Source organism: Rhea americana, unplaced genomic scaffold, assembly GCF_003343005.1.
Source record: "Rhea americana isolate MKP2758 unplaced genomic scaffold, rheAme1 scaffold_278, whole genome shotgun sequence".
Taxonomy (NCBI): Eukaryota; Metazoa; Chordata; class Aves; order Rheiformes; family Rheidae; genus Rhea; species Rhea americana.
The window spans coordinates 139,666-166,093 of record NW_028186399.1 but is presented as its reverse complement, the minus strand read 5'-3'; the positions used below and the strand labels follow the sequence as shown (position 1 = coordinate 166,093).

General features: G+C 39.5%; 1 protein-coding gene across 2 annotated transcripts; it reads right to left on the bottom strand.

Moving 5' to 3' along the window:
* Window positions 1-261: 261 nt before the first annotated feature.
* On the bottom strand, window positions 262-22,440 carry LMNB2 (lamin B2). 2 transcript variants are annotated; one of them, XM_085308490.1, is made up of 12 exons: window positions 22,143-22,440; window positions 16,500-16,636; window positions 15,612-15,768; window positions 14,815-14,940; window positions 12,402-12,572; window positions 10,370-10,495; window positions 9,915-10,135; window positions 9,372-9,660; window positions 8,756-8,863; window positions 7,978-8,097; window positions 6,421-6,522; window positions 262-5,422 (listed from the first exon to the last, which is right to left on the bottom strand). In XM_085308490.1, the coding sequence occupies exons 1-12, from the start codon at window positions 22,341-22,343 to the stop codon at window positions 5,381-5,383; spliced, it is 1,800 nt and encodes a 599-aa protein (XP_085164616.1). In that variant the 5' UTR covers window positions 22,344-22,440; the 3' UTR covers window positions 262-5,380. The 2 variants fall into 2 exon arrangements, with proteins under 2 accessions (XP_085164616.1, XP_085164617.1); XM_085308491.1 differs by lacking the exon at window positions 8,756-8,863.
* Between the last annotated feature and the right edge of the window lie 3,988 nt (window positions 22,441-26,428).

Below are 26,428 nucleotides of genomic sequence, written 5' to 3'. Positions count from 1 at the left end.
GCCCCGGCGCTCCCAGCGYGCCCCGCGCGCCCCCGYATGGCGGCGCSCTTCACCAGCGCTCTGTTTGCGTAAAATTTGAAGAAAAGGGGGGTTCGGTGGCTCTCCCCCCCYYYTTTTTTTTCCKGCGCTTCTGGAACACAGCGTGTGATCCAGTGAATCTCTTCTGCAGTGTCTCTATACACAGGAAGGTTCCCTGGGATGAACCATCCCAACAGCCCCTGTTGTCTCCCTCTCACAGTTCAAACGAAACAAGGAAACACGTAAAATGCAAAACATTTATTCGAGTGTGTTGTACAAAAAGTTTCCAGTCATAAAATGTATATTACAAATCATTGAAAAAGACAGGACATTTGGCATGCATATTCTTAAAAAGAACAAAAAAAAAACTTTGAAATGATAAAGTCTAGATCATTACGTAGTTTTCTTACGCTTCATATGAACATTCCATCATTTTGTCTTTTTACTTCATTCACAACTTTTTTCACAATTCCCAATTTTAAGAACTTGAACTTTCCAAAAACTTTTGCAGCAGCTGCCCAAAGATGGTCAGTTAAACTGACCACCGACTTAAAAACAGAGCTATCTAAATAGAATTGTGTGTTTTTTTCTTTTTTTTAAAAAAAAACAAAGTCACAATTCAAGTCACAAGGCATCACTTATGAAAATAGAGTTCAATGAAAACGGTACCATTGTGCCCCAACATAAAGCCTTCTGGCTTTAACTTGTTTGAAATAGCTTATTGCTTATAGTTTTAGTGTAMTGATGATCTAGGTGGCTGGAACACACAAAAACATCTACCTTATCAACACAGAATCACTACTTTATTAAAAGTAACTAGAAATTTTGGAAGTTCAATAAAGTACATTTCCTTTTCCCRATCTCCAAGTCAATACAGTGCTTGCACTATTCTGAACTGAGYGTTTCAAAATTAAGCATCTTTTGTACTCTCTAGACATTAGCATTTCAAGAAAGGCATTATGTTTACAAATAATAATCACATGTAAATATGGTCTTATATAAAAAGACTTTTACATTAAAGTGGTTTAAAGCTAAGCATATTGAAGGGCAAATAAAAATTCTGTTTCTCAGGCCATTTTAGGTATTTGACAAAAGAAAATCTCTTAAGGTGATTTGTCTTCACATTCAGCTAGAATACCGCTTTAAAAAAAATGCAATCACTATCTCACCTTCCACTCACTGGTTTACAACAAGGCTGCATTCACTGCTCACACATCATTGGTGTTTGGACCCAACAGTGGCAATAAAATCCAGTATCCAATATGGATATGCCTTTGTTTAGAGATAAGACTTTCAAAAGGAGATAAAGAGAGTAGTAATAAAATGGCTTAACAGCAAAGTGAAAGTAGTAGCTACAAAACATAAAACATACATCACACAACAATACTGAAATCCATTCGACACACAGAAGAAAAAGATTCTTAAACATTTTGGGGAGTAGAGAGGAAGAGGAGATTCCTTTATACAGAATCATAGATTGGGCATTAAAAGCTTAGAAAATGTACAAAAAAAAAACAGTAAGACCCCCTGAAATGAACATGAGGTGTCCCGTTGCTCAAGGATATACACACACATTAAGTGAATCTCCTTTCACAGTATGATCTGCTTCACATAACGATGYAATTTTCATAGCAAATGCAAGCTGCAGACAAGCTAGTCTGGCTTTTTCATTACAGGCCATGGAAAGCAGATGTTTATTTTCTTCCTGAGACTTTTCAGTTACTGCTACTAATGCTAATTATGCCAGCAGACTCCCATCTAATGGCAAAACAGTGCTGAGGACAAATAATCAATGCCTTACTGTAAACTATTGTTCTTGCAGGGGCAAATCCAGAGTCTTGAACTAACCTCAACAGACACACTCAGAAGACAAGCTGTGCAGCAGCAAAGGGATCAGATACTCTATTGCTTGGAATAAGGAGCTGCTTTTCAGATGTCAGTACAACAMAACAGCTAAAGTAACAAATACAGAAGCATAGGGAAAGGAAGCGGCATGAAATGATAGAGGCTGTGTAACCAYATCTCACTCTGCAGAATGCTGTGTTACAAATGGTTCTGCAGAAAGCTGGATTTCTTCTTACACAAGCATTTTCACACAGTACAAACTTAGGTTCCCATAGATCAGCACTTTATCATTCCCTGATAAATGGAATCATTTATCCCATACACAAAGAAAATAACAACCTAATTCTAGGAATTACTTTTACTATTTCATCCAGAATAAAGTTATTTTCCTGAATAAAAACATCCACACGGGGAGTTACACTGAAAGAACTATTTTGCTGCAAGAGACACTGGTTAACTTCCCCAGTTAGAGAAGCCTCAAAATCATGTTTTCTGACAAGTCTAATCTGTTTCTTTTTCAAGCTCTACATCCAGCATCAGACACTGGAGTAGAAATGCTGACAATTCTCCAAATTTCTCAAGAGTGGTTCACTTCCAGAATGAAATAGGAAAAGAGGGCATATGAACATTGGATTTTATTTGAAGAAAAAGCTTTAATTATACTGAAAATTAAATTAAAAAAAATCATTGAAAGAAAGAGAGGCAGTGCTTTTCTGGCTTGCTATAGCCAAAAACCTCCCAGTATGAAGCACCAACTTTAAACTGATAGTGCAGTTATATGGAAGCTTAGCATCCAAAGCAAATGGAAAGAATGTCTAAATAAGACAGACAATGCAAACAGGAAGTGGAATACAGTAGTCTGTCTTCTAATTTACAGCTAGGAATTATTTCTCCTATTTTAAGTCGCCTTTCAGAATCCACTATGGTGACAGAATCACCCACATTTAGTCTGTTCTATTCAGCTCTTCCCAGTGTCAGTCACTGCATTATATGAATACCTGTATATATCTAAACACAGCACTGAAGAAAACTGTTTCCAAAGTTACAGGAAACAATTCAAATCCAGGATTAAATTCTGTAGACTGTTACTAAAGGGCACAGTACTCATCACACAAGATCCGTAAGCACTGGTCCTTAAGGTTACAAGGAGACATATTCTTTCATACAGTAGCTGAATGAAAAACCCTATGGCTCAGGTAGCATGAGGTCCTTTCTCATTCAAGCTGCCTTTCTAGCCTATACTCTATAGAGAAAAATCACTGAAAAAAAAAAAAAAAAAGCAAATGATTCTCCAGTGAACTACACATTCATTGCTTTAGTATTTAAGTTACAGGACAATCTTAAAGCAAAAAAAAAAAAAAAAGGCAATCTGGAAACTGGCCAGTGTAAACAAACACACACACACACGAAACATTACAAAAATGTATTAAAGAAGCTGTGGGTCAGAAAGGAAAACACTGTCCAGTGGCTGGAAGGTGCATTGTAAAGACAGTTTTACATTGATTGCATTAATTTGCATAACAACAAATTTAGAAAAGGTAATTGCTAATAATATGTCTGAGAAACATAATTTCACTAGATACATATTACAGAGACATGATTTACTACATATTTAGCCTTCTACAAGGTGGGAAAAATGACATTAGAAAAATGGCCAAGTTATCCCATTATTCCAAACAGCCAAATCTTCCTACTGCTTTTTCCATAATAGATCTTCTGATTATGGATTAAAACATAATTCTAAATTTGAATAAATATTAATTTTCAGTAATTCAATTATCCCACTCAAGTATTTTTGAACTTCTGAAGAGTAGGATCTTTATTTTTAAATGACAAAATAAATCTAAGCTTTAAAAAAAAGTAACTTTCCCACCCTACTTGCATTGCAGAGCCATCAGTCAAAGCCACTAAACTGACTTGGTAGGTTATATCTGTCAGTCATAATATTGTTCAGAGAACATAACATCCAAAAGCCACCGAAAACATCCAAACCTGTAGCTTGTTTGATGAGTCTAAACTATTTGAATAACCAGATCAGAGTTCAGGAGCGCAGTTAACAACAGGATTCTATGCTGGTATCAAGCGGTACSCAAACTAACATTTGCTTATAACTTTAGCCAATACACTCTTTGGAGCAGTCAAGTAGTCTTTTGTCTTTAAGGTGCACTACTGCATGAATAACCTTCCAGGAGGCAAGAGTAACCTCCACAGAAATACAGCAGAGGAAACCTTAAGCTAAAGGGACATCATCAGACAAAATACATCGTATTGAAATTAAAAAAAAAATGCTACCAATAAAAGCATTTTTTATAAAAAGCATTATTCCCTTTGTTCATTGTTAGAGTTTACTCTGAGCATTTGAATGCTGTAAAACAGTGGTTATGTTCAAAACAGTAGTTCCTGTTAACTTTAATAAAAAGGCATTAAAATATTTCTGTTCTATTTTGCAAATAGTTTCTTAAAATATCTGACAATGTCCCTTTAATAAGAAGAGAACAAGCTGCATCTAGCTCTGATTCAAAAAAAAAAAAGAAAAACACATTCACATGGGATAACCTTTAAAACCAGATTTTGGCAAATCATTGCCAAAAGTAAATATTTTTAACATCTAAAATCCTAATCATTCTGTTTAATGCCAAATACATCAAAAATACTAAGCCATGATACTTCACATTGTGACTACTGTACACCACAACTTGCATTTACAATTTAACAAGGTCTCATTTGTGACAATGTCAAAATTCCCCAAAAATACAATAGCTAAAATTCTGGTTTTGACAGTTCAATACATTAAGATGGTGTCTATCTTCAACAAGCAGAACTCATCATTGTCCACCCGCCRTAATAATGATAAGGAGCTAAGTTTTGACAGGATTAGGAGGTCTTTACCATCAGCCTGTCAAATCCTACTTTGACTAAGAAAAATGTGCCACGACCCTGAGCAGAGACCTCTCTAAAACACAACTTCCCTTTGTCACTTCCATTGGTGGAGCAGCATTTCTGATGAATTTGGCATCTAATTTTCCTAAGGCGCGCACCGCTGAGGATACCAGTAAGACACTACTATTTGTTGAAGGATGGAGGAAGCACTATCTTGAGTCTCTCCTGAGGCCATACACAAATTTTTTCAAACTCTTACTTTTTGGTAAGCTATCAACGTTATATGTGCATCAATTATAGTTTTACCATAACCTCAAGAAGTCCTGTCCTATTTTAGCTAAGAATTTCTTTTCCACTGCAGCTTTGTACATCAGACATTAAACTTTGGGCAAAATGTAGTATATAGTGTTTTCAAAGAGGGAAAAATAAAGCAATTGGTTAAAAATTCTGGCAGTTTTGTTCATTCAAGGTTTTTTGTTTTTGTTTTTTTTTTATAAAAATGTACCAAGGAGTAAACTTTAAAGAAATCAGATGATACATATAAAAATAGTTTTCAGTGGCTCTGGAGGGAAAAACAATTAGCAAAAAAAGAAAATAAAAGAAAAAGTAGCAAATAATAGTTCTCTTTTTTCTTTCTTCACATCACTGAGCATCCTCTAGAGGTTGTTCTGGGATCCCCCTAAAATAAGACACACACAGTTTAACTCAACTATATTCTTACTAGCTCTTTGTATTGTAAGTCTAGGCTCTGGTTATCATCGCAGTTGTAAAAGCATTCTTCCTAGTTCAGTTTGATTCAGAGATGCTGCTAAACATAGCGAAAGCATAGCACGAATCATGGTCTACTGCCAGAATTTAGACATGGAGGCTAATGCAATGATTCTTTTGCTATCTGTATCAGTGCTGGCAGCATGGAAATTAGCCAGGCAAATTCTAGAAAACCACAACAACCATGTGGGCTGGTCACTGATCAAGAGAACCAATTGCTCAAGTTTGAAGAAACTTCAATATGTTTTCTAATAAAGGATTTCTCCTTTTCATTCTGCCAACTGATGGTCAGTTATTTCACAATATTTGACTAAGAGTTATGGAAGTATAGAGATGATGTTAAGGAAAATTAACTTTATTTCAAATATAACTATTATACACTACCAGAAAATAAACCAATAAGCTGGGATTTGCAACAATACTCCCCCTTTCCCATTATTTAATGGTTTTATTCTCAGAATATTTCCTCTGTTTAGAGCAAGAACACCACAGACTTTTTTTTATAGAGAAACAAATACAGGAACAGAAGGAACACTGACTGCTAAAACTAATCTTACTAACCATAAAAATAGTTTAAGTTATCACAATGCTGTAAATCTGTGATCCATAGGATATTTTTATATATACCCTGGCATCCAGACCTGATGTTAGCCACCGCCTGAACTGTACCTTTATTGATTCACATAGATCTTTCTAAAAGAATTTGCTCAGTGTTTATTCTCTGTGCACCGTAGTAATGCTTCGGGCCTGCAGGTTGTTCCAACATCACCCTCCGCAGACACCCATTGGAAAAATGGAACAGAAAGTTCAGAGCTGGCAAAAGTTGAAGGGGCCTCCACAGTTCAATACCTGATTAATCCAGCTGACTAGACACAAGTTAAACATCTGTTTTTTAAACCATCTTATTACCTGCTGGTTGAAGAGGTCTTCCTCTCCAAATTCTGCTTCATCTTCTTCCTCCTCATTCTCTCGCATGACTACTGATTTAGTAACACTTCTTACTGCAACTTCCTACACAAATGGACAGATAAAGAGCTGGTCAGTATTCTAGCTCTCTCTTGAGTTTTTGCTGTATCATCAACATAAACCCTCCAAACTTCAAKAGGGGTATTAAAGCAACTTCCTCAAGATTCAGCTTACTAGTTTTGTAACCAAATAACTGGGTAATACTTTGGAAACCTCAAACACATTCCTGTTTCTATTCACCAGAAAGCAAATTCATGTAATTTAGCCTAATCAATTTGCTTTTATTACCTACAGATCTGGGAAGAAGTAGGTTGTTTTGTTGTGCTTATTACTTTTATACAATGTGATAGCAGACCCAGCTAGGAGCTGTCTGAAACATACTAGAATACAAGAAACTGAATTCAAAGTTTCTCAATATGACTGCACAGGACTAAGGACCTTCATTATTTCTAATTGTATTCTGTATCAATTGTCCATATCAGTCAGGACTATCCTTCCAATCAGGCACTAAAGGGAATTTTAAAATCCTAGGAAACTTCCTTTATTAGAATAAGAAATGCTAAAAATAATTTAGTAAACAAATTCTTCTGAAGACTTGCATCCTTGAAATTGGAAGTGCAAATTTGTACTTGTGGAGAAAGTTGCCCTAAACATAYACTTCCAAGCAGAGATACTGCAAATAAATTCAAGCCCTTTCCCACTGTGGTTGAGATTTTTTCAGATACTTGTTCAATGATTTTTTCTATTGGAAGAGTCAGTTTGCTTTCCACTCGTACAAGTGATTCTCCCTCCTACCTTGTCCTGTGCTGCTGTTCCTACACAAAGTGCTTCCACAGAATTGCCAGCAAAAAAAGGTACTATGAAAACTGATAGAATTCTGGTCTGTTTCACTTTCCTATTCCTACCAGACCACTGAAATTAAGGCATATATATGAATAACAGCAAAAGCTTGATCCTCCCTTGCAGGAGTCTTCTTTAAAAAAAACTAAATAAATAAATAAATAATAAAAAACATTCCCTGAAGAGAAATCATTTGTGGGCAGAAGTAGGACAATGCAGGATACGCAGAAGCCTGTGCCAAATGGAAGCTTCCAATATAGTCCCAACACTGAAAAGACTGCCATCTTTCTGCATTCATATTATTTATGAATATAAATCCCATAATATGTGAAGCACTAAGTACTGTAATTTTGAATTGCCAGTGCTACTTTTTTGCTCTCTTCTACACAAAACACATACGAAAATTTCAAACAAATCCTCTATTGGTATGAAAGTTTCTTTAAAATAGAAAAAAAAAGTCTATGAATGTGATCAGAATGATRATCACAGTTCTCTAAACTCTCCTAAAAATCTCTTAATACTTATAGATATTTAATTCAGTGTTATAAATCCTACTCTAGAAGACAATAGTGGAATCTTAAAATAATGATCCTTTTAAAAATGCATTTAAAAGTTTGGGATATAAGCCAGCCCRCAGCCCTTCCTAGAACCACAACCTACCTCTCCATCAGAGTTTACAAGGTATGTGCGGATATTTCCTCCGGTACCCCAGCTGCTCTGATTCTTCCACACGAGAACAGAAGGGGGGCTATGAGATACACCTGCATCTGCACCCCAAATCTAGTGAGAAAGACAGCTCTTATTAGCTGTTTGCACACATTTTATGTTTAAACATAYAAAACCCCTTTTTCTCTTCCTTCTCTCTTCAGTTTTGTTTTCAAATTCTAATGGCAGTTTTACCCTGCTGTTACCTAAATCGTTACTTGTAGGAAGATAACTTTCTCAGTCTACCAAAAAAATCACCCAAAATAAAAGCTATAATCACAGTTAGAGACAAAAGAAATTCATCTAATATTTCAGTCATCAACTCTTTTCTGAATATAGCAGCTTCTCTAACCACAGTCTCAGTGACTGCACTAAAGGCATATAATGCAGCTTGTATGTGTATCAATTTGATCTTTYATAGGTATCTAATGCAACTGATACTTCATTAGAAATAACAGGAATGGATCAAAGGAAAGCTATTTTTTTMTACTGAAAAGTTACTTGCTGTAGATTGAATATAAAATACAAAATTCTAGAAAAGAGCTGTTCTATTATAATTAAGGTAGAGAACCTCTAGTCTTAAATTGCTAATATGGAATTTTAGCTTCTATTTAACATTTTTAGAACCAGAGTGAGACCCTTGAGAGCAAGTTATACACCAAATCAAGCCATACTAAATGCCAGATTTACAACTGCCATAACATCAACAAAAGAGTATGTTTCTGTGACTTACTGTTACAGTCTGCCCAGCCCTGAGGACATACTTGGGAGTAAATTTGTAAGCAATTTCTTCTCCATCTCCAATTTGTCTCTTTAATCTCCAGTTACCCAGAGACTGATCCTAATGGAGAGAGTTAAGTTTATTTAGGGTCAGCAAAACAGAGCTAACAGGCAGGTGTCACAGTTCTCTCATTCTTTTTACTTATTAAAATAGTGTAAATGTAAACTTATTTACATGGTTGTTAATCATCTCCATTCTAACTTGAAAGCATTTTTCTATACCCAATGATAATGTAAAGTGCAAGTCCCATAAGGTCACACAGCAAAGATTTAAACAACCATTTCTTTTCTTGTAAGAAGTTCTGCAAGATGTAGTGAGACTGCTTCCTTGAACAAGGTACAAGCATGCATGTGTTTAGACATCTTAGACACAAACTATGTTCCTCTTCATGCACAAAGCATTACACTAGCGCTAGCACAGAACTGCCAAAATTCCAATGCCACTGTCTTTTACTGCAGGATGACACATCTTGAAATGCTGCTCTTCCTCTTGTGCTAAAAAAAAGGCTGCATAACATCTACATTTAGCTCTTCCTTCGTCTTTTTCTAGGAATTCTACTGATACTTACCTTCTCTGAATTGTTCTTAAGTTGCACGTATTTGCCCTCCAAGTCTATCTCTTCTATGCTGATACTTCCGGTAGCTGAAGCTTGCTGGGACATTTGGAAGCTACTGCTACTACTGCCACTAATACTTCCAGTGCCAATGCCACTTGTCCCACTGCCTGAAAGTTCCTCTGCTTCAATCCGTTTTCTCTTGCCTCGGGAAGAGCGAATAACTGAAGTACTGCTACTGCTGCTGCTGGAGGTAGCCCGAGAGACTGTAACACGGGATGAGGGACTTGGAGACAGCTTCAACCTGGGCACAGTCAAATACGCATTTTAATCAAATGAAAGAAAACTAAGTTACATTTTTTTTTAAACTGATCCAGAGAACTACATACAAAAAYATGCCACAAGATACTCGGCACAAGTGTCCATGCAGCATACTGAGGTGTAAAGCCAATAYGACTTCAGTGAACCAAAATTTGCACATTACTGCTCAAACGGGAAAAAACCTAAGTAACAAAAATAGCTGCTGGTCTTAAAGAAGCAYGTGGCATCTGTACCTACCTTTCCTCTTCTCCTTCCAAGAGTTTTCGGTAAGCACTGATTTCCATGTCCAATGCTAATTTAACATCAAGCAGTTCCTGGTACTCTGTAAGCTGCTGCTGCATCTGGTCTCTCATTTCTGTCATCTCTCGCTCCTTGGCATCTAGCATCTTCCTGAACTTATCCCGCTCTCCAGCCATCATTTCCTCCAATTCACGAATGCGATCTTCTGCTGCACTAGCCTAGGAAGACAGATCAATGGAAAACTCACATGGCATTTATGTGGATTCAGCAAAAAAGCTCAAAATTCACCTTCCACCCAAACTAATAACAAACACCCATCCCTATAAATTTCAGAAAGTGTTATAGTTATTTGAATAGTGTTATAGTTATATAGAATAGTTATTTGAATACCTCCAAACGTTACAGAGCTTTAGAGATATTATTAGAGATAAAAGCAAATTTAGTCCTCTTGCCTGTTTCTGAAGGCCAGAAAGCTGATAGCTGAGAGATTCTATTCTCATGCGAGCCTCCTTCAACTCTTCTCGAGCTGCACCAGCAGCTTTGTCATTTTGGTCAGAGGAAAGTTTGGCATTCTCCAGCTGGAAGACAAGTTCTAACTCAATACAAGTGAATTGTGTAAATGTCCTGCAAATATCACATGATAAGAGAACAGAATCACAGAGTGGTTGAGGTTAGAAGGGACTTCTGGAAATCTAGTCTAGCCCCCCTGCTACAGCAGGGTCACCTGGAGCACATTTCCCATGACTCTGTCCAGATAGCTTTTGAATACCTCCAAGAACGGAGACTCAAYAACCTCCCCAAGCAACCTGTTCCAGCGGTCAGTCACCCTCACAGTAAAGAGGTTCTTCCTTTTCTGTCAATAAGGACTAGAAGTAATTTAATCTTAAATTATTTTAAAAGGCAGTATGAGATAGGTTTACGAACAGAATTTGTAACAGCAGGGAAATACCTTCAGGACCTAGAAAAATCTATTTCAGTCCTATTCCTTTGTTCCATGCTTTAGTAAAAGTAGACCTTGCTTGTGTTATTAGAGAAAAAAAGTGCATTATCCCTTCCATTACACATGCAGCTCTATTTTACTAAAAATTGAGGTTCACATAACGACACTATCTGTCAGTTTGTCATAAGAACAATYATTCTGGGTCAGATCAAAGGTTACCTGGTCTAACAGTTCCCTAAATGCTCAGGGACTAACCTGAATAAAATAGTATTTCATTGGCATGCTGTCCCAGCTGGCTGTTTGCAACTCAGGGACCTCCTCTGTCAGAGACAGTATGTTGGTGCTTAATATCTCGAGGGATATTTCAAGCAGGAATTTATCTCTGCTTTTTGCATCCATGTGGCAGGGATTTTATGTATATAACAATGAAACACAATCTCCTTCTGCTTGTTCTGAACCTGCTACAGGAGAGTTTCATTAACTATCCCTAGATACACTGAAAAACAGTAAACAATCATCCTCATTCTCTCTCTCCATGCCATTCCCATTTTATAGATATCTATTGTATTTCCCCCCTTCTCTCCACTCRCCTCTTTTCCCAGATGAAGCATTATATGTTCCTCCTGCAGAACCTGTCTCCCATTTTTGATCATTGTTGTTGGCCTTCTTTGCATTATTCTGCACTACCTGATTCACAAGAAGGACTAGAACTACACACAGCATTCCAGATGACATTCTGCCACTGTGGCAGAACAACACCTCTCATTTTGTTCCTCCTTCTTTTCCTAATAGCTCTCAATATTCATTTTGTTTGTTTGTTGTTGCTAATTTCATACAAGGAACAATTTTCAATTCTAATGGCCAGTTTTAACCAAATCTGACAGCGCAATAAGGGAGGTTAAAACCGATACATTTTAACAAGTTTAATCAAAGTAGAAAGCTGAAAAAGCATCTTTTTTTCATGCCTTGAGCTCAGTAATTCTACTACACTCCAGGGAATTCAAACAGGAAATAAACAATTGTGTGCCCCAACTGCTGGAATGGTTCCAGTCAAAACATGCTTCTAGGTAGCCACAGAGCTTTATGAAATGAATTTTCACTAGCTTCACTGTTCACAGAACTCTGGAAGTGCCGATGCATGCATTGGAACTGTCCAAACCATCTCATTCCTCCAGGTAGAGGCAGTATCAGTTCCTAGAAACAGCTTATTACACTGCATTGAAGGCTCCTCCAATACCTCCATTTTGGAGAAAGAGTTTGATCTATCAATATCAAGAAATAAAGTTTAGAACAGAAGACATTGTAAAAACAGCTGTGTGACACACCATTCCTACTCCGTCCTCCTCAGTCACCAGCAGTGTCATGATGTCTCAAATTGCCATTCCTGGCTATTCTTACCTATTACTTTTGACTGTCACATCACTGAATCAATTTGCACACAAGCACAGGAGGCAGCATTTAACTGCCAGGACAAAGCTTGTTCAAATTACAGTTACTTGCCTCCTTAAAGACAGCAGGACTGATGAAATGTTTCTCTCTCTTACCTTAGCCTGATAAGTCTGCTCTAGCTCCATTTTGTACAGTTTGACTTGTTCATCATGTTGATTTCGTAGATCCTCTAGGGCCTGAGCCATTTTGGATTCATACTCCTGCTGGCGACTAGTGTCTACCTCAACCAAACGATGTTCATGCCGTTTTCTTGTTTCCCTTATTTCCTGCAGGCATGAAAAAGGGGACAAAGTTGCACATTAGGGCAAACAGCACAATCTATTTCATTTAGTCCAACATCATTAAAAAAAAAGCTTCAATATTCTTAAGAATTACTGCATGTATTAACAGATGCAAGCTACCTTTCTCATTTTGCAGGAGATAATTCATAAAAGTGATCCAACTTAAAAACAAGTTTTAAGGTATCCACATACATTTTAAGTAAGGTGCTATTTTGTGCTACAATAATCAAAAATGGTAGACGCTGAAGAAAAAATGAATTTCTACACAGCAAAGAGATCCCATGTGCTGCAATAAAAAACCTTGCTTTGTCAATATACACACATACATTACGAAAGCAAACAGTCTCTAAGGAGTCAAATAAAAATGAACACATTTCRTGACCATTAAGAAATTGAATATAATCATAACAGTGAGAAAGTGAATCTTTACATTTCACTCTTCAGCTTAAGCAAATTCTCTCTTTTTCTATAAAATGCATGACTACTACTCATTAGATTTTCATTACATTCGCAATAAATTAGTGACTCAAGCAAATCCTTTATAGTCTTTTCTAGAAGACAAATACATTTTTTCTGGTTAGAGTTTGTSCTGAGAAAGTTTTCATTTTTTGAGAAGCATGAACTCTCAGTGCTTAGAAAACCAATCCCAAACTAGTGACATAAGACATACTCWTGGACTTACTCATGTTGAGCTGTGCAGACCTCGCCACGCCTGAATGCATGGTATGAGAAGGAAGTCATTTCTGCCCTCAGGGGAGGATAAACAAGAGAGTGGCTGTGATTCTTAGCAGGATGCCTTAAGCATGGTCATGATGCAGAAAAGCAGGCAAGAGCAGCAAGACTTGCTTTGTATGCCTAAAATAGGGTCATGGCAGGCTAATACAAATTCAGAACTACTTTATATGTTGCTTTGTAAAAATGCTCTACATCTATAAATAGACTCTTAAAAATATACTCTTCTACTCAAAGCAATATGCCCTGATGTGATCTTGAAGAAATTYTCTCTTCCATGGTAAATTTTTACGCCAAGAAAACCAGCAAGCAGCAGTCTGTCAGTAACTGTAGGCAATGATCCCTTGAAGGCCACAAAAATATCATGGGGCATCATAGAGCGCCAGGTAAAGGGCTGAGCTGATCTAGCAGTTCATCACCACTAGAATGAGCAGGTTTTATTTTCCACACTCAACTATAATTTTAAACTCTAGTGGAGCTYTGAACCTTTCACTGAACTAAATGAATTCATTAACCTAAAGGAAACTGATTCCTTCTTTTCCTTGGTGTTTTGAATCTGACCATACAGGAATCAAAGAGCCAGTACAACTCAGGGTGATCTACCTAATTAGTTTCTCTGCCCTGCTCCAGTCCCTGTCTTTAGCCACACAGTCCTGTCCTTCCCTTAATTGAGCTCAAGTACTCATTTGATTCTGTAATAAGACTTACCTAAGCCACTAAATTGGGGGAAAAAAAAAATCTACAAAACCAGAAGTTTTTTTTTTTTACCAGCTTATCAGGCTTAAATGGTTTTAGCACATCATAGCCAAACACCAGAACTAGGATGAGTGAGAGGAGGGAAAGGAGCACATGGCAGTTGCTCAGCAGCCAGCAATTGGATACATTTGGGCTGCAGAAGAATCAGAGACCAGAAATGACTTTCACAAGATGGAATGAACCGATAGAACGCTTTGCTACTGGTACACGAAGAGGTCAAACTACCTTTTCCCATTCCCCCCATTCCCCCCAGTTCCCATCTATGCATTCCTACTATTTACTTTATGAAAACTTCAGTCCTCATTAGAAACATTGTGAGCCACTCCAACTCACTAAACTGTCAGAAAACTACCACAGCAAGAAGCAGGGTAATTGCCTACAGTTCTGGTCAATGAAGATAGGTCACAGTGAGGTCCAGCAAGCACCAAAGCTAGTACAGATATGGGGCAGGGCCATGCAGCCAGGTGTGGAGAAGGGGAGCAAGGCTCCTATTCTCACAGCAGTGAGCTTAGCTGCCTGTGCAACAATACTCTTGTCACTAGGTGCTAATGCCAGCTCTGCCACTGATTTACCATGCAATCCTTGCAAAAAATCTTTTAACTGTTTTATAATCTAATCCATTTACAACAAGGACAACAATATCGACTTTTCCAACCCAGACTTGTTAGCAATTGGTTATAGACAATTTGAACAACAGTTGCATAAACAAAGGAAGATGAATTTACTAGGTCAATAATACCTCTTCAAACACATTCTTCCTGAAATCCAGATCCTCTTGTAAGCTCTGGCACCGATTCTCCAGGTCCACACGCATGAGTGTCTCTTTCTCCAATTGCTTCTTAGCAACAGCATGACCATCTTCAGCCTAGTAAAGAATTTAAAAAATAAAGATTTAATTTTGACTGGAACCTTACTTTCATCTGCAAGCACTTTCTAGTCTTTGACATCCTCAGTCCAATTATTCACAACAACAAATTTAATTGCAAGCCATTGCTTTCCCGAAAAGCAACAAAAAATTATGYAAGTATAGGTATATATGCACTTAGACTTATCAATATTTAAAATAAGTTTCATGCTCATACATCAACTATTTCAAACATCAGAGTATTTCAATGCATGAAAATGGAACTGAGGATTATTAATTCCTCAAGCATAGAATGTTGAATATTATCCTTTTTCTTGCAGGCATAGTCCTACCAGATACTTAAACTCAAGTTTTAAAATGTGGGACTTCACAAAGAACAATATTTAGTAAACTGATATCTCACTGCAATCACATACCAAGAACTTTTAAATAAAACTTTTGACTGGGAATTTTTCAAAAAGACTATGTTACTTTGAGTGTTTTACAGAGATTTAACTTTAGTTTTATATCCAGAAGGCAGATATAGGTTAAGCAGTAAGTGAGCTGGAGATCTCTCACACTGTTTAATTCAGGAGCAATGATGTTCAGACTATAAACTGACAGAAAAACAACAAATTTTTACACRACACATCCTTTCTAACGCTAAAGCCATAAAACATTCATTGTCACACCTTAGCAAGCTGGGCACGCAGATCAGCCACTTCTGCTTCTAGAGTGCGTTTTTCATTCAGGACWGTATTGAGTTCTGCTTCACTTCTGTGGAATAGCACTTCAAGATCCTTAATGCGACCTTGAGCCACAGAAAAATCTGCATCTTTCTTTTTGTAGCTGAAAAAAAGAAAGTTAACTGTATTTACAAAGGTGTGCACACACAGCTTGTGTATAGTAACAAAGTGTCTAACTGTAACCAAGACATCCACATTTTGTTACAGTTACAATCCCTTATGTACCACCAGGTGGCTCCCAGATTAACCTGCAACTGCAGGAACAAAAATAAGCCAAAAAAAAAGTTTGTACAATGGGTTGTAAATATATTTACTCAGTAAAAAAAAAMCACATAAGTCATGGGCAGAAAAGTAAAAAGAAGCCAGATCTGACACCTAATGGATGACAATAAAGCTACATTACACACCAAGTGTAAATAGTATTTTTTCATATTTTTTTTTATTTTGAGCTGCCCAGCACATTTTATTGGTGAGATTTATCACTTTGGATGCAGCCCCTGAGGAGCAAAACACATACAGCTCCCAAAGAGGTTGCTWAGCATTCCTAGTGCTTTTTACTTGATGCCCAAACTCATTCCTCTACCATGAATGTCCACATAGTATAAATAAATCCATGTACATACCAGTCTGATTATTTGCTCTAACTAGTTGTACAAACAAGCCAAGGAATTTCCCTCTGACAAGGCTGAATCTTCTCATTGAACTATAACAATTCCAAAAGATGCCCACTAAGTCATTTTAAGAAGAATSGGTAGTATTGTTCACACTGCAGATATTGCCAATTTGCATTTTTTTTTTTTTTAATATAACTACAGCACACAGGACTTTCCTTACCTTTTGTTGAGCTCTTCAAGTTCTGCTCTCAGTTTTCCTATTTCAATCTGTAGTCTGGCCCTCTCTTTGGCAGTTTCATCCAGGACTCTTCGAGCATCAGCCAGTTCAGACTCATAGAGACTCTTGATTCCACTCACCTAAGGTTAATGGAAAATAATCATTTAGATATGAGAACATCCCAGACCAAACATCAAAGAACCAAGACAAAGCACCAGGTTTTACTTAGCTTTCTTCATATGATCCRATATGTTGTTTAAGAATGCTGTATATGGAAATATTTTGAATTAACACACACCTATAGTTAAAAGTAATTTATTTCGAGATTTATTTTATTCCCAGTTGAACATAACATACTGCATGTCTGAAATGCACAAGTCTTCTAAAGAGCTAAACTGAAGTGAATGAGTAAGTCCTATTATCAGATCTTAAATCATTCTCCCTCGTTTCCAATATTGTTGGATTGCATTTGCAGCATCATAATACGCAGCTTAGAAACACCCAAACAACAATACTCTGAATTGAGAATAGATACTTAATGCAATTTCTGTCTACAGAAAAGAAAGCTATACTGAGGTAAAAACTGCATGATGAAAGCCATTTCAGAACCTACTGGTGAAAAGAAAACCAAAGATTCTGCTTCTTCAATAAAAATGACCAACTCGCATTTTCTGAATAACCAGCTGTGGTAGCTTAGTATGTTTCTTCTCCTACAGCAYGTTAACTTCTGCTCTGACACTATTTGAATAACAAAGACAAGAAGGAAACATATTGCTCCAATTCAGTCTGATGTCTTAACAAAAAAMCCACTTTTACTAGCATTTTAAGCTAATCCTGTGAATAGAGGGAAGTGACTGAAACACAGCCACACATAGCAGCTTCTAGCACAGGGAAGCAGCAGTCAGCTGGGAGCAGTAACACCTTYAGTCACTGCAAGAAATAAAAGAACTCATCAGAACTTTAATAATGGGAAATAAAAAAGAATAACAATAAAGTTGACAGAAATTTTATAYGACCAACTTAAACTGGAGGACAATTCAAAGAAGTCATTCTAAATCATAAGAAAACTATATTTTGTTTATTTTGATATTGGGATGGGGAAGAGTAGGTTAAAAAAATGCCACCAGCCCAAATAAACTANTAATCTGTAAGTTAGGTGCAGGTGCTGTGATGTAACAGCACCTGCTGGCCCTCAGCCGGTAGCCTAGCAAAGGGGCTTTTCTATTTTCAAAAAACTGAGCCATGAAACATTAATGTGCAAAATATAAATGCATTCCCAGTAGAATGGGCTCAGTATGTTCTCCTTTCACTCATGTATGGACAGAGGAAAGGCTGTCAGCCAATGCTGTCACACAGACTCACCAAGAGTATCTGCCAGTGCATGGCCACTCTTTCTTCTGATGTGGTCACACAAAATCAGGTTTTTGAAAYGTCTGCTCAGGGCCAGGCACTCACAACCATCAACACCACTAAGAAAGGTAGTTTATTAACAACTATTAATATTATCGCACTCTTCCAAACAAATCCGGGCACATATATTCACATAGTTGAAAAACAGCTTCTTCACAAAGGTGTATCAAGTGACACAGCACAATCTTAGCAACATCTGGCATCTGAGGTCACAAGTTTTAGAAGCATGGAGATAGCAAGTGAGCAACCCTCAGATACCCAGGCTCTCAAGAACAATGAAGATAGTCCTTACATATCTTCACCATCACCACCCAGGAAATGTCTCCAGTACCAGAAGACCATTTTACTCCATGCCGTGGAGGCTATAACTATGGCTGAGGGACCCAGCACCCACAGTAGCATCTGAACACATTTTGCAGGCAGCAACTAGACAGCACCAGATCCACACATCTTTGTCACGACAGTGGCTCTGGTTACTACAGGTCGTACGTGTGAAGGCAATGGTAGCTGCAGTGAATACTATAAAGAGAATGGAGGAAAGCCCTGGGAATAGTCTTTTCTTACCYCTTCCACTACACCTCTTCCCAACCTTACATATCAGGTGACACCAGACACAGTGAGACTAGTGCCAGCCATATACCAGAGGGAAGGAAAACAACGGGATGAGCTCAGTTTCCTCTCTAACATAAGCTAAGCTATACAAGAGGACTTGAGCAAGAGAATGAGGACAATTATCAGTTCCCCCAGATTTCCAAGTAAAATATTTCTTGTGTTTTTCTGAGGGCTCCCTACAAACAGTTTTCTTTCTCTAGAGCCCTACTGCACACAAGTAAATGTAAAACAGCATTGGATAGGGTTAGAAAAACAGAAAGATTTAGAAAAACAGAAAGATAAGCCTATAATTTGTACAGGACTGGAGACAGATCCTGGCTTCTGTAGAGYTCCCTTTTTCTGACAGTAAATGGGGAACAGCCTTGTATTCCTAAGGCACAAGTTACTTTGTTCCAAGGCCATGATGCAGCTAGTCTTTAAAATTGAGAAGGCTGCTCAGGAAAGTGGTTGCTTTCTTCTCATTCTCTACTGCAGAGTAACAATTAAAAAAGTAGCAAGAAAAGGACTCAGTGATCAGGTAATGATCAAAGTATCTCTTGGTAAGTCTCTGGTGGAGCAGTGATTGTGATACTTGCCTGAATATAATCAATAATACCTCTCTCAACCACAAGCAATTCACCTGAGCCACAGTTTTGAGAGCAAGATCAAAAATATGCCAGTCCCTTGCTCCCACATGTGGGTAAAAGGGAGATGTCCATGATGGTCTCATCCCCAGCCCTTACTGGAACAGGGATATTGGAAGATACTGTCTGACAAGCAGTGGACAAACACCCTTCCCATGATACTGTCYTCCTGACTACTGCTTTTCATAATAGCTCCTAATTTTTTACACCATCATAACCACCATGCCTCTGAAGCAGACTGCTACACATCACAGACATTTAAATCAGATCACTCTTAAGTGATTTATTTATTGGGAAGCAGAGATAGAATAGCTGACCTAATGAGTACTAAGTTAAATAAATTTAGTAATGATTGTGAAGAGGTGAAAAAAAAAACAAGTTTCATCATCTGTAACAGGCCAAGATGGTTAATTTAATAACTAAAGTATAGTTATGATGGTGTAAAATTGATTAAAGTGATTGTCAGCATCACTTGACTAAACTGCGCTTCTGCACAGAAGTTTTTTTTTAAATCAGCATCTTATTTCACACCAAGTGTAATCATTTTTAGAACTACTCTAATATTTCAACAAGCAAACTGGACTGTCAGCTGAAAGAAGTCTACYAGATTGGTTCTGAAAGTCCAACATACAGGATTCTCTTGTTTCAGTAAACCTGAAAGTCTGAAAGCCATTGAAAATTTTAGTGTTCTCACAACCCTGAATCTCTGAGCCATTATTTTGCATCAAAACACTGACAATACTTCAAAGCTGCTTCTTTCAGACACACATATAGAATAAATAAAAGGGAAGAAGCATTTAACAAATGCAGTCCAGAGATTAGTAAGAGTATCTTACAGCCATTGACTTTAAGATGTCACAGAAGAGCCTGAGGAATCCAGACAAAGTTATTAGAATATGTTCAATAATCAGAGCTTAGAAAAAARGGGGGGGGGGAATAAAAGTGAAGAAAGCAAGCTCAAGGATAAAAATAAGCAAAATATTTATATCAAAATCCTCAAGTTTATTTTCTGATCAYTGCATGAGTATATTTTTCCAGCATTCAGTAAACTGACTTATATTAGTGCTTCAATGTTTCTGTTCATACTAAAAATCTAATGAGAATATATGCATGCTTTACACTTGCCCTGTTCTTACTCTCATTACATGTGCATGTTAATAAATACAGAAGGTAGAAAGCAATTTAAAATGCATATTCCTTTCTGTACTCTTCCAGCCTCCAACAACCTACAACTTAAAAGCTCTCTGAACCAGATATTATTCCTCTGTTTAAAGTATGATTTCACATAAGACAAGTGATGTGGGCATGCTTTCTGTTTAGAAATATCAAGCTATTTCGAAAACATAGAAGTTATATTGTTAAGTGGTTCAAATAGACTTCAGAGTGCTTGAATCCTGGAAGTACAGAATACCAAGTAGGCAGATCACTCCAAAACAAGACACTCTCGTATTTGGTCTGCTTCAATAGAACTGCAGTAATTCAAACTCTCCTCCTGGTACTCCTAGTACTCTGTGAGTGTGTGYATGTATGTATATATGCGTGTACACATATAAYATATTATAATATATTATATATATACACACTCATACATAAAGCAGCTACACAGTGGCAGTCCTTTTCAATTTGTAGCAGTCTTTTGCATCAAAACAAGTTACCAAGCAGGTAGCTACAAGGCTTTCCACAGATATTTAACTCGATCTGTGAGGCGGGACACCTTACCTTGTAGAGTGCCTCCAACAGATGGCCAAGTAGGGGGGTTTTGACTGGTACAGGATAGGTGGGACTGTCCCCAGCTGGGTCACTGACTACATCCTTCCTCCATATGGGAAGGAGAGTCCTGGGGGAAAGCAGATACAGCAGAACAGGGAAAAGCAAAGCATGGCTTAGAAAAAATCAAAAAATCAAAAAAAAATGCATGAGCCAGTTTGCCTCCAAGACCACAGAAAATGGCCCAGAACCCCTGTCATGATCGGGACAATTAGCAAAGAGTAATTCACACTAGAAGGACATATTTAGTTCTGGAAGGGCTAAGCAGGATATTTTTTTCCTGTAAAAAGCAACGTTTGCCTAAACCTTTTCAAATTTTTCATCTTACCACAACAGCAGTCAGGGCAGGAACCATAAAGAAAAGGTAACATTTAAGTTGTTGCAGCTCACAGGATACATGTGCTCACCAAGTGGGGTCAAGCACACCAAGACCACCAGTACTCAGCCTTCACTGATTTACCCGTGATAAGGGAACAGGCTACAGATTATAGCAAAGTAGCAGCCCACAGCAGAACAAACTTGCACAAAATCTCAGAGGACACCGAGTACTTCATCAGCAGCAGGAACTGGAAGATCCAGTGAACCAGATCTTTCGTGCTGCAAGCCCTACCTGTACAAAACAAGCRCAGTAGCTTACAATTTCAGTCACAGACCCCAATGCCCTCACTCCTGAAAAGGGCGCTGCTCTCATGCCTCATCCTAAAGCAASGACTCCAGCACAACCAGCCTGCAGGCGCAACCAGCCTTCCCGCTCCAGCCCARCTTCAGACACGGGGTTTGCACCAAACACACAAACTGTCACTCTGTATCGATACGGGCCCGAGCCGAGTTCAAGTGTCACCAGGAGCCTCTTTGCCCAACCTAGCGGCAAAGAGCCCCGACAGCCCCCACGGGGCCATTCGGACGCACACAGACTGCCACAGACTCCCCGCAGAGACACCGAGGCTCCGCCCGGCGCCGGCAGCTGGGACGGGAGCGGGACGGCGGGGCACAGCCGGCACTACCTGCCCCAGGACGCTCCCGAGGCGGGCGGGGACGGCGCCGCGGGCTGCGCACGGCGGCGCCCAACCTGGCTGCCGTCCCGCGGCCGCTCCAGCGCCCGCCTCCGCGCCCGGCGGGCAGGCGGCGGCGGGAAGGGGCCTGCCGAGCCCGGCCGCGGCTCAGCCCCGCGGGCCGCAGAGCCCCCAGCCCCCGGCGAGCGCCAGCGCGGCCACCCTGGGCCCTCCCGCCGCACCTCGCGAGTGGTGACCTCCTCCTTCTCGGAGATCTTCAGGAGCAGCCGGTCGTTCTCCAACTCCAGCGCCCGCACACGGTCGATGTAGACGGCCAGGCGGTCATTCAGCTGCCGCAACTCCTCCTTCTCCTGCAGGCGGGAGATGCGAGTGGGCGACAGCGGGGTGCCGCCGGGGGTGCCGCGGCTCGGGGTGCCTGACATGGCGCTCTCTCGGCGGGCAAGCGAGCAGCGGGCTCATTCAATCCGGCCGCACCGGGGGAGGAGGGAGCGCTAAGATGGCGGCCGTCGCCTCCCCCCACCGCCGCGCCGCCTGGGAAATGAAGTCTCGGCGCCAAGATGGCGGGTGCCGCGCCGCAGGGCGTGCCGGGAGGTGTAGTCTCGGCCGACGCCATTTTGTGAGCGTAGTGCGGTGGCGGCGGCTGCGGGACGGCCGCGCTCCTYAGGGAGCCCGGGAGCCTCCCGCCCGGCCGCGCCGCCTCCGGGCGCTCCTTCGCCCCTGTCCTGCTGTAGGCATGGGACAATCGGCCCCCCCGGTCCTGAAGTGATTTTCCCTCCAGAGGTTCAGTTCGGGCTCTGCTGAAGCCCATGAGCTCATGAAAAAAAAATCCAGTAAAAATGTAATTGTRCAATCATATGCTTTGATTAGAAGAGGCTCATTAATTACAAGTAATGCAGTGCTGCTAACTCTTACAATTTTATTGAAAGCTTTACTACATTTCTCTTAAACCCTGTATTTTCACATTAGTTATCTAAAACTTTGTTATAGAGCTTTGTTTTCAGTTCTTCGTAATTTTGCCATGCTCTGCTGTTAGTACTGAAAATTTGTAGGCCAATTGTCTGCTGCTTGCTCACATTGATAGTGGGGAGTTTCAGGAAAAAAAGCCTATCAGCTRTTTGCTAGGGTGAATATTTAGGGCTCCTATTTTGTAGATGTTAGAAACTCCTTCCAGTTTTTTCCTGAGAAGTTGTATGCCTCCTAGCCTTCAATCAAGGAACAAACATACGAAGTATGTCTCAAACTGAAAACCCTCAGATTGAATGCAGGAATTCTGGACATTCATAGTCTGTTCTCAGTGAATAGCTTTAAGTCCTCTTGCAAACACTGCATTTCTTTAGCAGCTGATCCACATTTTCACCTGAAAGTATCTGTTTAAAATACGCATCTGATCTGAAGTAAGTCATTTGGGCTTCTTCCAGAATGCAGCTCATCCCACCTGGGCTCAGGTATCTGTCTTAAGATAACTTGATTGTTTTTTTTGGCTATCTGCTCCAAAGACAGTTGAGAGCAGGGGTTTCCAGAGTGAGGTCTGTGAAGCCTTGGATATCGTGGGCTTAACCTGGAAGGAGTTCATRGAAGATAAACAAAATGAAAGTGAGCATACAGATCAGTACGTGTCATTTCTATTGGCATTTACTCCCCCTCGGTATTTTAAGAACAGTGTTTTATTATCGAAAAGATATTCTTCATCAGTGATAATATAACCAAGTCACCGTATGATATACAACCCAATGTGAAACTCTGACTGAAATCATGAACAGTTGTGTTTGACTTGAATTTGAAAGGGAAGAGGAAAAGAGAGACTACAACTCCCAGAGTGCTGCGGCTTCTTCACGCCAGAGGAGAAGGCTCGTTATGCGCCCTCTGCCCGCTCGAGGCTCGGAGCCGCGCCGAGGCCAGCCCAGAAGCCTCGGGAGCCTCCTCCCTCCGCATTGTTTTYCTCTGAGTCTCTCGGTTTGAAGCACAGTGCGTTTTTTGAATTTTGGCGCCTGCCTGCAAACTGTAAACCAACTGCTCCTGGAGCAGCTCCAGACCCCAGYCACATGCCTCTTGTTGGAATTGCTGCGATGTGTGTGCTATGTATCTTTTGAAATATAGTTGCTTCCCCTCAAGCAAAGCACAGGAGTATTTGTAAATGCCAAGCCATGCACTTACCATGAACTTTTTGCCTCCCAGTGTCTACCGTTTACAACACCGGCATATATGTGGAAGATCAGTAATAAAATTTGATTAGATTAAGCCAGAACAAACTATTTGGGGAATTCTGAAAGCCTCTGTATAAGCATTTTTGGGTTAGCTCATTTCTTCTTTCATGGTGTGCCGCTACACCTCACTCATCTGTCACATTTTAGAAATTCTTTTAAACTCTTTGCTGCATTTTGTTTGGTAATGTAATCCAAGTGTAAATCCAATTTTTCATTAAGCTTTGCCCAAACTCAACTATTCTTTTTTTTCAGATTTTTTATATAATATCTTACAAATTTGGTATATTTCGAGGTATTTTTTTCTTACCTTCTAATGTTGCCAGTTATTTTCATAGTACTGATATCAACTATGTCACAGCAAAATCTTTTCTTCTAAATATACTTTCTGAACTATCCCTCCCTCAAACTTGCACTATTGAGCTGTAATTTTATATATATATGTATTCATCCTTGTCATCAGTCTCCTCTCCCTGTTGGCTGAACTTTTATGTTCTCTTTTTCTGTCTCTGCTGGAGTACAGAGAACACCTTGGGGACAGGATGGGGAAAGGATCAACTAAGTAAGGGAAGTGTAAAGAGATAAAAGCTGAGAGCCAGCTAGACAACTGCTGCTTTAGATGCAGTATAATGCATGCTTTAGTCATGGAATTAGCATCTGTTCAAATACTAGTCCTCTTGGATTGCTCTAATGGCATGTTTTAGTATTGAACCAGTCATTCATCTCTAATTACCATTTACTTTCTCATTAAGAACCTTGACAATTCAGTGCCACTAAAAACATTTAATAAAAAAACTCGCTCTCTGCTTTCAGAAGGTAGAATTGACTTGTTAGGAGTCCAAAGATTAAAGACTCTGCAGTCAGCTAGGGTAGCCCCAAGTTCTCAGTRCTCCATCAAGTTCAGGTTTCCTCAAAACACAAGCAAGCCACCGATCTTTCAGCCATTTGGCAGTTGGGAGACTAGTAGAGGAGGTTGAGGACTGGTGCTAAAGTACAATTTCTCTGAGTTCACAAAGGTTACTTTATCAGCCTGGAGCAATCTCAACTCTGTGTCTGCTCTCAGAATCAGGTAGACCATTACTACTCCAGCGGACCTATGGGAAGGGAGTACACCCATATTGATATTATATAAAACCTTGGCACTGATCTCAAACACTCCTGAAAACAAACCCAGTGGGTTTTTTTGTTTGTTTGTTTTGTTTTTTTCCCCAAAACAACCATTTGGCGCCTTATTTTCAAATCTGCAAACCAACTGCTGCTGGCTCTGTGCCCATCACCATAGAGCTATTTACATATTTTCCTCTAGCAGTTGCTGTAACCTGTTACATACCCCATGTCCTGCCAGGCTGACTCAGCCTCTGTCATGGTCTCATTAGGGAAGGGATTTCAATTTTATTCTCTTAAAAAATAATCCAGTGTGGTAGGAGCTCTGTTCTTCAGTGAAGTAAGGTTAAAGCAGAAAGCTTTGGCTCCCATTTGAAATATAATTAACCTGTTGTACAGTCGCATTAGAACTACAGTGTGCATCTGGGAGTGCTGACATTCCTTAAGGTAGAGCCTCTCTCAAATATAGAGCTTACAGTGTAAATACATATGAAAGGAGAGAAAACAGGTCTGTGGACATAAAGAGGTGTGTGTGTGTAAGTTGAGGATATCATGTAATTAATAAAGAGGATGAAAGGAATGCATTCTGCAATTCCAAAGTGCAGTACACCCAAGATCGCAAAGTATTTTACACAGGGTTATTTATCAAGCTATATAATGAAGAAATTAAAATGGCTATGAAGTTTACTCAGTTAATGTTTGTAAAGTTTGTTGAGCTTCCTGCAGCAATTCTGTGGACCTAACTCACTGGTCCTAGCAGCGAATCTGTCTTGCTGGAAATCATTTTTTTTTTCCAGCCTACAGCTGGTGACAACATTGAGGTGCCAGAGCATGGGCATCAATTCTGTTACAGTCAAGAGGGCCTGAGTGGCCCTTTAGGACCTTTTTGTACTGAAATCTGATCATAGCCTAATGTGACCAGAAGGAAATGAGGATTTTATTCCCGTCACCCCAAATAACAAGCCCGTTCACCCCTGGTATATCAGGGACGTTATCACCTCAGTTTATCACAGCCCAGTGCAGCTTCCACCTCTGTGAGTCTTAACAGTGTGGACAAGTGCCCTGAAGGGGCCTGCAATACCACAATCATAACTTAATAATTCTGTCACATGCCAGGGCTTCATCAGTCTCTGGGGATTTACTCACACCAGGGAATGATATCCTAGCCCCCAGCATAATCTCCCCGCTACAGTGTATGCAGC